The 14,012-nt window shown below is 41.9% G+C and overlaps 1 protein-coding gene across 1 annotated transcript in view; it reads left to right on the top strand.

Moving 5' to 3' along the window:
- The window catches only part of LOC124253207 (sodium/hydrogen exchanger 1-like), a 59,814-nt gene extending 47,147 nt beyond the window's left edge, over positions 1 to 12,667 (top strand). Inside the window, 12 exon segments of the mRNA XM_046686936.1 lie at positions 274 to 451; positions 1,791 to 1,915; positions 2,628 to 2,710; positions 4,314 to 4,388; positions 4,391 to 4,447; positions 5,158 to 5,247; positions 6,079 to 6,144; positions 7,402 to 7,508; positions 8,869 to 8,928; positions 9,858 to 9,928; positions 10,896 to 10,963; positions 11,858 to 12,667. Of these exon segments, the coding sequence (XP_046542892.1) occupies positions 274 to 451; positions 1,791 to 1,915; positions 2,628 to 2,710; positions 4,314 to 4,388; positions 4,391 to 4,447; positions 5,158 to 5,247; positions 6,079 to 6,144; positions 7,402 to 7,508; positions 8,869 to 8,928; positions 9,858 to 9,928; positions 10,896 to 10,963; positions 11,858 to 12,061 (1,184 nt within the window). The 3' untranslated portion in view covers positions 12,062 to 12,667.
- Positions 12,668 to 14,012: the final 1,345 nt, after the last annotated feature.

Raw genomic sequence — 14,012 nt, 5'->3', positions numbered from 1 at the left:
ATCCAAAGTACACTGTCGTCAGACTCCCCATTGTTCTCGGTGCCCTTGGTTTGGTGCCTCCTGATCTCTTGGCGGATATCAGGAAAGTGCCTGGGTTCAACACCGGGAGCACATCCCTTCTGGGCAATGCAGAAGGCTGCATTTTAGTTCTGCTGGATGAACGTTGCTTAACTGATTGTGACCTAAGCTCTATGCATCTCCCACTCGCTCACACACACCCCAACCCACCCACCCACCCACACTCACTCACTCACTCACTTGATGCTGTTTCAGTTGCCCAGCCTCTAATCGTGTACACTATGGCGTACCTCGGCTTCCTCCTGGCGGAGCTGTTTGAGTTCTCCGGCATCATCAGCATCATCGGCTGCGGCCTCGTCCAAGTCCAGTACTCCTTCCACAACATCAGCGAAAAGTCCAGGACGACCATCATGTATTTCACCAGGGTCATCAGGTTCGGAATTTTAAAGTCTGTAGCACTGAAGGAATCCCGTTTATCCGGACTCGGGTAGATAGCAAAATGGATAAAACAAATAAATTCCCGGCTATCCCAAATACAGTAGTAAACAACTTGGTGTAAGAAGAATGTCAGCAGGGTGTCCTGATCACGATCAGTGCTCTGTCTCATGCCGAAGACCCGAGTTCGAATCCCATAATAATTCACAGTCGGAGTCGGTGCGGCAGCCTAGTTGTTAAAGCGTCAGACCCGGGTTCTATTCCCCACATGGGTGCAATATGTGAAGGCCATTTCTGGTGCTCCCGAACGTGATGCTGCCAAACGCGGCATAAAACCATACTCACTCACTGACTGGAAAACAGTGCAGAGAAAAGCATGTCGCTGTATAGAGTTGAGTCCCTTGGGCACGCCTGAAACCTGAGATAGTGTGAAGGTGTTAGTGTTACACCTGAGAGTGAAATGTGTTTTACGCCGCTTTTAGCAGTATTCCAGCAATATCACGGCGGGGGACACCAGAAATGGGCTTCACATATTATACCATGCGAAATTCGAACTAGGGTCTTCGGCGTGACGAGCGAACACTTTAACCACAAGGCTACCCCACCGCTCGTTACCCCTGGGAACAGTTAACATCTGGGGTAATCATTTATACCGGCGACAGCATTCACCATGGCGATAAGTTGCATAATATATCCTGTGTAAACTAACGCTCACCATTTTGCATAGGCGGATACTATATACTACTACTATATATGTTAGAAACAGGCGTTGACTGTAAGTGAATTCATCCACTATTCAAATAGGTCAAGTACAACTTTAAACAAAAGATGACGCCTGTGCGTGTATGTGTCCGTAAACATAACAGGTTGTACTTTTTGACAAATATACGCCACATGGCTCTGAAGGTTAAAATATCTGGAGCAAATGTATTTTTCACCTACTTTGGCCGTCTTATATGATACAAACCGCGAAACAAAACTTTTCAAAAGGACTTTGGGAAGGATAAAGGATTTCAGTAGTTCCTTGAGTAATAATATCAACGAAGTTAGCTTCATGCCATGCGAGTTCACGACAGAGTAACACTGTCAAACTGAAAGTCAGAAATCTGTAAATGTGGGTTCGAATCCCGATTCGCGCCGATTATGTTTCCAGGTTTGTCTGCACCAGAATCATGCTTGGGTTTAAGTATAATGCACATCTGAGTACAGCATCACTTCGGGCTTCCTCCAAAGTGGAACTGACTCGGCTTTTGAAAAGCGGAATACTGTTCAAAGCGGCGTTAAACCCAACTCACTCACTCACTCTTGTATCTCAGAGCATTCTTTTTCTTCATCAGCACCACCAACGAAATCATCATCTTCCTCTTCCTGGGATTGGTGATGTTCCGGAATAACGAGCGCATGTGGCACACTGGCTTCGTGCTGTGGACCGTCTTCTTCTGCTTCGTGTATAGGTTCATCAGTGAGTAGAAACCGACAGCTACCCAACGTCAAAACCCGTTAGTGGGATTACAGTAATGCCAATCCTCTCTACCGGTTTTATGTGTGGCAAACCACTGACATGTTCCTTAAGTGACAGCCAGGCGAGAAGCTGATTCTCCCGATCCAACTTTGCATTGGTGGAAATATTTAATACACTACAGATATCTGTCCAATCTTACCATTGTCCACGATTAGGTGTGTGTGTCTAAAGACAAAGGCAGCATCCTTGTGAATTCTGGAGTTTTCTTACATTAGCAGTTTGTTGAGAAATGTGACCAATTAAATAGTGTTTTGGCAACAGTTCAAAGTATATCTGCTTCTTTAGTTATATTTGTAGCAGTTGTATTTTCGTGAAATCATATCATTAATATTTGTGTGCAAGACCGAAAGTGACTGGGTGTTGCATTCTTGTATCCTTAAAGAAATATGTTTATTAAGTCACTTGTACACACTGGAATGTATTATATTCAAAATCTGTTCCATTCGAAAATTTGTTTCGCACAAAATATTTCTTGGGAAATACCAAAATATCCAAACGTTTGTGCTTAAAGTCAAAAGGAAAAAAAATATTCGTTGGACAAGCTTGGTGAAAATAAATTGTTGTAAAAACACCACCTCCCCATCCAAATCTAGTGGATGTGCCAAAAAGGAAAGAACACTGTGTAAGTCAGTCGTCTTTGTGTATTCTTCAGTCACGTTCTTCTTGTCCTTCCTGATCAACAAACTGGACAACGACAGAACCAGGGAGATCTCTTATGATGAACAGTTCATAATTGTAAGTAGAAGCTACATACGCCAGAGTTCATGATTGTACGTAGAAGCTACAGATCCCAGAGTTCATGATTGTAAGTAGAAGCTACAGATCCCGTGATATTAAGTAGAAGCTACAGATATCGCAGTTCGTAGTTGTAAGTTGAATCTACAAATCCCACTGTTCATGATTAAATGTTAAAGTTACAGAACCCCCAGTTCATGATTGTACGTAGAAACTACAGATCACAGAATTCATGATTGTAAGTATAAGCTACAGATTCCCGAGTTCATGAGTGTACATAGAAGCTACAGATCCCAGTGTTCATGATTGTACATAGAAGCTACAGATCCCTGAGTCCATGATAATACATAGAAGCTACACATCCCACAGTTATTGATTGTACATAGAAGCTACACATCCCACAGTTCATGATTGTACGTATACGCGACAGAACCCGAACGACTGTGAAATATTCAGTGACACATAATGATTGTTTCCCACAAGAACAGGCTCCAGTATTCCACTGCGGTTCAACAGCACTGATGGCCGAAAGTTTTATTTATTTAGGAGTTTGAATTGGATTTAAGACTTGTTTGATATCTTGACCCCACGGCGTGTCATTTTGCTCATGGTTTCCACCACTGGTTTATCTTGCAAAGCTCAGTTCTTTACCAGCAGATAAATAAGTATGGATCTTTGCTGACATTTATAGAGTCATTCAGTCCTATAATAATTGGTGGGGTAGCCTAGTGGTTAAAGCGTTCGCTCCTAACGCCGGAGACGTGGGTTCTTTGCCCCACATGGGTACAATGAGTGAAGCCCATTTCTGGTATCCGCGGCCGTGATACTGCTGGAACATTGCTAAAAGCGGCGTAAAACTAAATTCACCCACTCGCAGTCAGAGCTGTACAACATCTAGATTTATAACGTTCACAGTGTAGCAAGCATTATAACTAACACAGCAGTGAACCAGGCCTTTGTGGTAGATACCATGCTTTATAACGTTCACAGTGTAGCAAGTATTATAACTAACACAGCAGTGAACCAGGTCTTTGTGGTAGATACCATGCTTTATAACGTTCACAGTGTCACAGTGTAGCAAGCATCATAACTAACACAGCTGTGAACCTTTGTGGCAGATACCATGCTTTATAACGTTCACAGTGTAGCAAGCATCATAACTAACACAGCTGTGAACCAGGTCTTTGTGGTAGATACCATGCTTTATAACGTTCACAGTGTAGCAAGCATCATAACTAACACAGCTGTGAACCAGGTCTTTGTGGTAGATACCATGCTTTATAACGTTCACAGTGTAGCAAGCATCATAACTAACACAGCTGTGAACCAGGTCTTTGTGGTAGATACCATGCTTTATAACGTTCACAGTGTAGCAAGCATCATAACTAACACAGCTGTGAACCAGGTCTTTGTGGCAGATACCATGCTTTATAACGTTCACAGTGTAGCAAGCATCATAACTAACACAGCTGTGAACCAGGTCTTTGTGGCAGATACCATGCTTTATAACGTTCACAGTGTAGCAAGCATCATAACTAACACAGCTGTGAACCAGGCCTTTGTGGCAGATACCATGCTTTCATGAACTACAACTGTTGTCCAGGCGTACGGGGGTCTGCGGGGAGCCGTGTGCTTCTCCCTCGTCGCCCTGCTGGATGAGAACGCCCTACCCCGGGGATGAAGGACATGTTTGTAACTGCCACCCTCACCGTAATCTTCTTCACAGTGTTCGTGCAGGTATTGACCTTTGACTTGTCTCACATTAGGGTCGGGCCCTTTGTCTTGTGGTAAAAGTACTTCCAACAACGGTGGGGTGGTGGGATAGCCATGTGATTAAGGAGTTCGATCGGTTTCGTTACCCCACGGGGCGGTGGGGTAGCGTAGTGGTTAAAACGTTCGCTCGTCACGCCGAAGACCCGGGTTCGAATCCCCACATGGGTACATTGTGTGAAGCTCATTTCTGGTGTCCCCCGCCGTGATATTGCTGGAATATTGCTAAAAGCGGCGTAAAACCAAACTCACTCACTCACTCGATACCCCACAAATGTGTACATTGTGTGCAGCACATTTCTGGTGTCCGCCGCCGACAAAATGGGGTGGTGGTGGGTGCGCATCTCTCTCTCCGACCTCCCCCTCCCCCCTCCTCATCCGCATGTGCATATATGTTACATATGTTTTAGACAGTGATTTACATTCTTCCTCTATATAGTGATTTTCTGAATGTTGAGATTGGTGTCAAGTAGTATTAGTGTTTGACACTTTTCTCACACTTTGCTCGGGCACATCTGAATCTTGTCAGGTATCCCCTTACCCAAATTTTACGGAAGCAAAAACCTCTGTTATATAATGCGAGACATCATTCGAGTGATTTGCGAAGTCCAAATCTACATCGTGTCCTTCAGCGAATACAGGTGAATAAACAGGATTCCCCATGTTCTATTTCCAAGGGTATCACCATCAAGCCCCTGGTGAGGCTATTCCGTGTCCGGTTGGCTCAGAAGAAGCAGCTCAGCATGTTTCAGGATCTAAATGAAAACGTGAGTCAGGAACTTGTACTTATCTCCCTTTACACATGAATGTCGGATTGTGGGTGGCTGAGACACGCACCATTACTTTCAACCTACACCCGTGAAGATCCGGACTAGAAATCAACTTCAGTAACCCGTGCATGCTTGTCGTAAGAAGCGACTAACAGGATCTGGTGATCAGGCTCGCTGACTTGGTTGACACATGTCATCATATCCCAATTGCGGAGATCGATGCTCATCCTGTTGATCACTGGATTATCTGGTCCAGACTCGATTATTTACAGACCGCCGCCATATAGCTGGAATATTGCTGTGTGCGGCCTTAAACAACAATCAAGTATTATATTTACACCATGCCTACTGTCCTAAAATGTGGAAACAACTTACCCTGAAGTGTATAGTATTTCGAGGATAAAATATATCTAAGGGGAATAACTCTTCGTTTCCTGACGGGCTCTGTTTTTTTGATAAATATGAAAACTAAACAAAGAGGGTGAAACTCTAACCATGGTGTTCTGATCGCTGCCGACCCGAGCATATGCATGGTATATTCCTTATCCACCGTGAAGATCCGGGTTAAAATTGATATTCAGTAACCCATGCTTGCCCTAACAGGCGACTAACGGGATCGGGTGCTCGGGCTGTTGATCACGGTACAGATTGGCGGTGGGGTAGCCCAGTGGTTAAAGCGTCGGCTCGTCACGCCGAAGGCACGGGTTCGTATCCCGACATGGGTACAATGTGTGAAGCCCATTTCTGGTGTCCCCAGTAGTGATATTGCTGGATTATTGCTAAAAAGCGGCGTAAAACCCAACTCACTCACTCACTTTGTTGTTTCAGCTGATAGATCATTTGATGGGCGGCGTGCAGGAAATTATCGGTTTCCGTGGAGGATACGCTATAAAGGTGCGTGTGTCGCGTCCAATGTCTTATGTCAAAGTGTCAGAGCTATACAATATATAAAGTATTCCATGTGGCCCAAGTGTCCATATGTTTTTGTACAGGATTTTGATTTTGAAAAGCGCTTATGTACTGAATGTTGATATACAAGAGTGAGAATGTTGTGATCTTTGAGGTTCGTAAGCCAAACCAAGATCAACAAGATAAGCTAGTGCCATTCAGAGCCCTATATACAAGAGTGAGAACCTAATTCTGTAGTATGTTGACCAGATAGTTGTGTACTCGATCAAAGACATTGTGGGCGGTGGGCTAGCCTAGTGGTTAAAGCGTTCGCTCATCACGCCGAAGGCCCGGGTTCGATTCCCCACAAGGGTACAATTTGTGAAGCCCATTTCTGGTGTCCCCCGCCGTGATATTGCTGGAATATTGCTAAAAACGGCGTAAAACCAGTTACTCAGTCAGTCAAAGACATTGTCCAACGCTCTAATTGTCGATGTTATATTCAAATAGAATTTGGATTTTACGCGGCTTCAGCAGTCTTCAGTATCCGCCATCATCTGAATCTGGCAATCTCTGCCAAGGCTTGAATATGTTATTAAGATCGCCAGCTAGATTGTCAGAGTACTGTAAACACTATCCCCGCCTCAACTGGAAGCCAGTGTAATGTAGTAGTATCATCGTAATGTGAGAGTACTTCTGGGCACGTGTAACAATTCTTGCCGCTACATTTTGGACTTTTTGAAGTCTCCTCAGTGATTCTTTGCTGATGCCAAGAAGCAAACTGTTCCCATAGTCCAGCCTCGAGAGTACCAAACACTGTGCTAATGTCTTGGCTGCACCAAGTGGTCACACTCGCAGAGTAAGGCACCAATCACCTGCACACAAAGTCTGTCAATGAAGCCGGGTGAATATAAACTTATCACATAGGTGTACAAGGTACGTGGTCTAGACTACCATATGTCCCATCTTTGTATTTGTTGAAACATCAATGGGTAAGGATGCTGACTTTGTGTGCTCTCACCAGTCACAAGCGTATTCCAGTGAACTGTGTTGTGTTGTGATGTTGTGGGACGATGGGATTAGGAGAAGGATGCTGACTTTGTGTGCTGGCGATTAGGCGTCATGTCTGTAGCAATGGGTGTCTGAGACAAAGTATAATGTGTGCGACCTGTGTGGTGTGTCGAACCTTGCACCCTCGGGACTTTATGATATTTTGACCCACCTCCACTGAGTTTAAGACCACCTCACTCATTCTCCACGCAGGGGGAACTGGACCGTTTTGAGGACCGCTACATCCGGAAGTGGCTACAGATAAAGCCAGAACTCGGCCAGACCCAGATCCAGGAACTCCACAACAAGATCCTGCTCAAGTGAGTGTCACGCTGGTACCCAGTAATAACCTCTCCAGTGAACATCCGGGTTAGAATTGATCTTCAGCAACCCATGTTTGTTGTAAGAGACAACGGACGGGACCGGGTGGTCAGGCTCACTGACTTGGTTGATTGCTAAGATCGATTTTTCTGATGTCCATAAGTAGATGTCTAGTTATATTGCTGTAATATTGCTAACGATAAACCAACAAACAGTGATATTGAAAAACTGTTGAAAACTGGATAAGGCAGACAGATGCGGTTGTTCTGATGGCAAGCCCAATATGTGTTGTTTACAGTCTCAAAGGTCCATATATAAAGTACATCGGAGTGTGTTGAATAAAAGAATCCGCTTCTTGGCAACACCCACCAGGTCCAGTTCAGAGAAAGCTTGAGTTCCCAGATGCTGTGGATCCATGAAGATCCGGGTTAGAATTGATCTTCAGTAACCCATGCTTGTCTTAAGAGGCGACTAACGGGATCGGATGGTCAGGCTTGCTTACTTGGTTGACACATGTCATCGTAGATCGATGGTCATCATGCTGATCACTGAATTGTCTGTCCAGACTCGATTATTTACATACAACCGCCATATAGCTGGAATATTGCTGAACTAAACTCACTCACTCACCTGATGGTGTGGATCGCTGTTCGCGCCTTCGGCCACTGGCTTACCTGGTCCAAAATACTTTAATTCTGATTAATGTGATACAGGTGGAATATTGCTGCCTCATATGTAAAAAAACCTTTAACTCAAATGGGCGATAGGGTAGCCCTATGGTTAAAGCGTTCACTCGTCATGCTGAAGATTCGGGTTCTATTCCCCACTTTGCATAATATGTAAGGCCTACTTCCCGTGTTCCCCCGCCGTGATACTGCTGGAATATTCCTAAAAGCGGAGTAAATATACTCCCATCAAAAGTGTAGACTCACTTAATACACTCACTATATGTTATGCATATATATATGGTTACATCGAAGACTGATTTCTCCACTAACTTAGGGGAACCAACTGCAAATCTTTTGCAGATGAATTGCAACAGGATCATGCATCAAATTGCTGAAAACATGGTCAAATATCGTGCATGTGAACAGTTGCGTTTTGGTGTAAAGTTTTGTTAAGAATTCGCCAATCTTCACTGGTTTTAACATTTTTGAACTCATGACAATAATCTTTTCAACGTTACGAACTTGTTTTACAATACATCAGTTTATGTGTAAACAGTATACCTTTAAACAGTATCGAATATTTTGCAAAATTTAGTTTGGAACAGTTGCCTGATGCAAGTGGCTATATTTACACTAGTGAGTCTAAACGAAAGCTTTCCTGACAGCACATATCTTTATCCTCCCATTTCAGAGACCACTACAAGCATCTGCAACAAGGGGGAGCCTCTGCTGCGCCTGCGCAAGACAATATGTAAGCTTGCTATACATGCTTCAAGTCATTATAATTAGTTTTTTAGCATTAAAACAAGCTCAATCCATCGTTCAAAATTATGTGAAATATCTCAGTGTTTCTGTAACGTAAATAGCATGTGTTAGGAGCACGAATCATACTCTCGGTAAATTCCTCTGTAAATTTGTAAAAGAGAGTAATTAAATTAGGTGCGTAAGTGCGTAACCCGAGACCACCATGTTGGCCAGAGATCATGTACAAATTACATAATTGTATCATATTCCATAGCATCAAATTGAAACGTGTCAATTTGCAAGTGCATTCGCATCATGTTTGGAAGCTATTTCACGGAAAATCAAGCCGAGCAGACGACACTCTAAGGGACGTAACTCCATTTTGTTATCACTAGCCTGATATCATCAGTAATTCAAAATGTCTTCCCAATGATATCATCCCGGTAGAGGTGTAATACGGGTCTGCTTATTGCAGATATGACCGTCTCTATGTTGACTCTACTGCATGTGTAAACTGTATCATAGCTTTCAAAGGTATATGATAAACATACATATCTCAGACTCTAGCCCTAAAACCTCTTCTCTCAGATGTACTTCCTACTTGGCAGTAGGGATCTAAGAGCTATTATAACTGTTATTGTCTCCAAGGAAATTAGTCTTACATCATACGAAGTTCATACATGGAAGGGTAACATGGAAACATGGAATACAGACATCACTATACAATCAAACACGAGCACAGTTACGCATAATAATAAATAAACGTAGCACTCTTCAAGTAGAACAAGAAAAAAATCCTTTTAAAGTGTAAATGTAAGAGCATGGATCTAACAGTTAGCTGGTATTAGATAAAAATGCCTTCATGGACAATAACAGCCGGTTTGAGTCCAGTGTTTGGAGTGCATCTGTCATAAAACAAATTGTTTCGTCTTTAAGTCCCCAGATTGAGACCAGCTTATACCTTGGCCAGGAAGACAATGGCACCAATATTGCTCCTGGTGTTGCAGGTAAGACACAGAAGATATCTGTATTTCTCCGGACAAGATGTACAGATCACGTGGCAGGCAATACGCACCATATTGTTTTAACAAAGAGGAGATTTAAACATTCTTTCGGAGCAAACTTGGTTTTAAATATCTAGATTTTATTTGTTACCGGTTTATCGGAAGTTACCATATTATCGACATGACAAGAATGAGAAATAGTTTTATTTTTTTAATATGCTGAGTGATATATTTTTTGGAGTGAGTGTGTATGTGCTGATTGTACCACGTAGAGACTTCAGTCTGAATAAGTGCCTCACGATCAAGTCATGTTTGTCCTACATACCCAGGAAACGAATTCTTTTGTAGAAAAATTGCATCTGATTTTTCTTCTTGCTTTTTGTTCACCATCATCTATATATATATATATATATTCATGGAAGTACAAGTGTTCCTTTAATTATTTCCAGAACTTCACTCACAGTGCACACACATATATATATCAGTTTTCAAAAAGTTATTTTTTGTTGTGTATTGTAGTGGTGGTCCGATTAATTGAAATAATCGAAGATTGGTCGTAGTGACTAAACGACCAAGCAATCGATCATAATTTCTCATAATCGAACACAAACAATTCTGGAACACTTGTTTACATTAACAATTTTTTTCACATGGTTGGTTTTGTCTGCACTGCAAGTCTCGTTTCAAGTCATGATTGAATTTATCTTAAAGATTCCAAGAAATTTATGTTCCCAACATACCAGTCATCCTTTAAAGATGTGAAATTTTGCCAAAAAACCCTAAAAGAACTACATGTATTTTTCCTTATTTTTATGTGCATTAACAAATTTCATAAATGACGCTAACCAATTATTTTCGATGATTGATCGGTAGTAATGACCCAATCATGAGATTTGAACCAATTCCCAACACTAGTGTATTGTCTGTCCCTCCATGTGTATATCACCATGTTAACGAGATGGTTTTATAGGGACGCACAAGGCTAAAGACATTGATGCCTCTGACCTGAGCGGCCTGCTGAAGATGAACAAAGGAGCTGTAAGTAGGATCATGAATACATCCATTGGGTTCTATCATCTTCACGACACAAGGTTCATTCAACCCGTGAAGACCCGGGTTAGAACTGGTCTTCGGTAACCAATGTTTGTCTTAAGAGACGACTAACGGGATCAGGTGGTCAGGCTCGCTGACCTGGTTGACATATGTAATCATACCCCAAATGAATAGATCGATGCTCATGATGTTGATCACTGGATTCTCTGGTCAAGACTCGATTGTATACAGACTGTCGTCATATAGTGAGAATATTGCTGAGTCCTGCGTGAAACAACATGCAGGCAAATACACGACACGCAAGGGTGTTAATCAACCTCTATATGAGTTCAGTTTCTAGTTTGATAGGGGCGGTGGGGTAGCCTAATTGTTAAAGCGTTGGCTCGTCACGCCGAAGACCCGGGTTCGAATCCCCACATGGGCACAATGTGTGAAGCCCATTTCTGGTGTCCCCCGCCGTGATGTTGCTGGAATATTGCTAAAAGCGGCGTAAAACCAAACTCAGTCAGTCTAGTTTGATACAGGCTGACGGACACGCTTGACTACACAATGCAAAATGAAATGTTGATAAAAACTTACTATCACATCCAGAAAACAGAATCTTATTGGCAAAATGAGAAGAACTTCTAAAGTAAATACAGTAGACTTCGGTTATAACGTACAGAATGACTGGTAATTTAAGCTGGTTTTATTTTAACCGAAGTTCCTTATATACGTTTTGACTAAGTGTCCACGACAGAAAAAGTTCGTTATATCCATAAGTTCGTTACAAGCGTTTTCGTTATAGAAACAATTTACTGTTACATGAAGTGAAAATACGTGACCCTAAACTTTACTCTAAAGTTTGCCATGACTATTGATTCTGTTCAACTGTTTCAGACAAACCGCAAGTGGGACAAGAACCTGACTCAGGAAGATGATAGGTTTGCCAACCTCATCCCGATACAAACAGACGAGAACAGACGCATTGAGGCTCTTCAGAATTCTTCACCACGAAAACAGAACGCGACGCCATCAAGTCACGTTCAAGAACACCAAAACCCCGTATTTGAAAACGACCAATCAGTATCTGTTAAGTTATGAGGAAAGAAATTCAGTACTTAGGACAGGCGCGTAGCAAGCCAGTTATTTTCGTGTAAGCCCGATAGGTTGCAAAGCTTATATTTAGATACTATTGATGGCTTGCCCAACCTCTTTAGCAACAACCATGTGTAAACCTGTTATTTTTCTACAATGGTAGCTACGCCCCTGTGAGAAAACAATCTTAAGACTCAAAGGAGGTTTTGAGACGGTTACTTTGTCCACAGTATAAAATGTGATATATCGGAATATGATGGATATGCCGCATGTTCTGTGTTAAATGCATTGGAGCATCATATTCAACCAGATTTATCGTAAAGACGTTCAAGTTGATGCGATACCATGACCCAGATGAACCCTGAAGTCTATTTTGTAATACTGTTACACGTCGGAATTAGACAATACTCTCCATGTCGATCAAGACGATGCGATGTTACGTCCAAGTGCAATCCTTCTAGTGATCAGTACCACATGTGTTTACGCTTACTTGCATGTGCATTTTGTTTTGCATGGTTTTTTTCGGTGACATTTTGGCGAATATTTCTTCAAACGCTTCTAAAACAAGGGAAAAAGTTAAAATTGCTGCGTTTTGGCGCTGAAGCTGTTTAGAATCACACTAAGATTACATTTTGGAAAGAAATAGTATACATGTATTGTTTTGCCACAGCTACATGAGCCCAATATTCTCAAAATCACCTATTCGTTTCTTTTTTTGAAGAGTGTATTTGCTTGTTCCGTCAGTCAATGGAGAAACACAAAGCACCTATATTCTTGCACTGTCAACATACCATCTCAGGTAAAGCATGAGGTACATTTGTGGTTGTACCGTCAATATGCACTCCTATGAAAGCACGAGGCACTTATAAAGTTGTACTTTCAATGTACACTCCCACGGAATGCATATGGCACTTGTACACATAGTTGTACTGTCAATATATAGTTGTACAGTCAATATACAATCTCAGGTAAAGAATGAAGTACCTGTATAGTTGTACTGTCCATATACACTAGTTGATCACTGGATTGTCTGGTCCAGATTCGATTATTTACAGACCTCCGCCATATAGCTGGAATAGTGATGAGTGCTGCCTAAAACGAAACTCACACACTCATACACCATATACACTATCAGGGAAAGCATAGGACACTCACATAAACTTGTACTGTCGATATATCAAGACTGACACGAAGCATTTATATAGTTGCACTGTCAATACATAAGTTATACTCTCAATATACACTCCCAAGGAAAGCATTGGACACTTATATATATATACACACACACACACATATATATATATAGTTGTACTGTCAGTATATATATATCATCACAAGATATGCCCGGGGTTTAGAGTATTGCATTCTTAGTGTACCCTTCATGAGAGAACATGAGACTCAATGGTACTTGTTCCTATAATGAATCACAAAACAAACATGACGCACTAAGATACTTATTTCATCCTTCACAAGTCAATAATGAGACACTTGCACTCGTATTCACGCTCTGTGTTTCTCAAGACAAGTATTGCACCATTATACTGTCGATCTGATTGGTTAACACTTTTGTAAACAATACACTCGTGCATTTGTTGTTATATCATTAGCCAATCAGATCGCCGGAGAAAGTAAAGCCCGGTGCTGATGACCTAATTTTGTATACTTCCGGTACAGCAACTCAGTACTTGGCGATTTAAATAAACAACAACAAATGCATCCTCGCGGAAAGCATGTGTATGTATATGCCTCCTACACACATTGGAAATATGGTCAAAAGCTTTTGATACCAGTGAGACCTTTAGAATATGATATATTTCTTGATGTGTGCGAAATGCCCGTATTTATGTGACGAACCTTCACATATTATATAGTAGGGCACGTTGGACAGTAAACTGGGGGTTACTTTATCGAGTTTCTGACCCGCAGTGGTGGCCTATGGTCATAACAAACTTAACGG

Source organism: Haliotis rubra, unplaced genomic scaffold (genome assembly GCF_003918875.1).
Source record: "Haliotis rubra isolate DU_JTF1 unplaced genomic scaffold, ASM391887v1 Scf535, whole genome shotgun sequence".
Classification (NCBI taxonomy): Eukaryota; Metazoa; Mollusca; class Gastropoda; order Lepetellida; family Haliotidae; genus Haliotis; species Haliotis rubra.
This window is presented reverse-complemented; position numbering and strand designations above follow the sequence as displayed.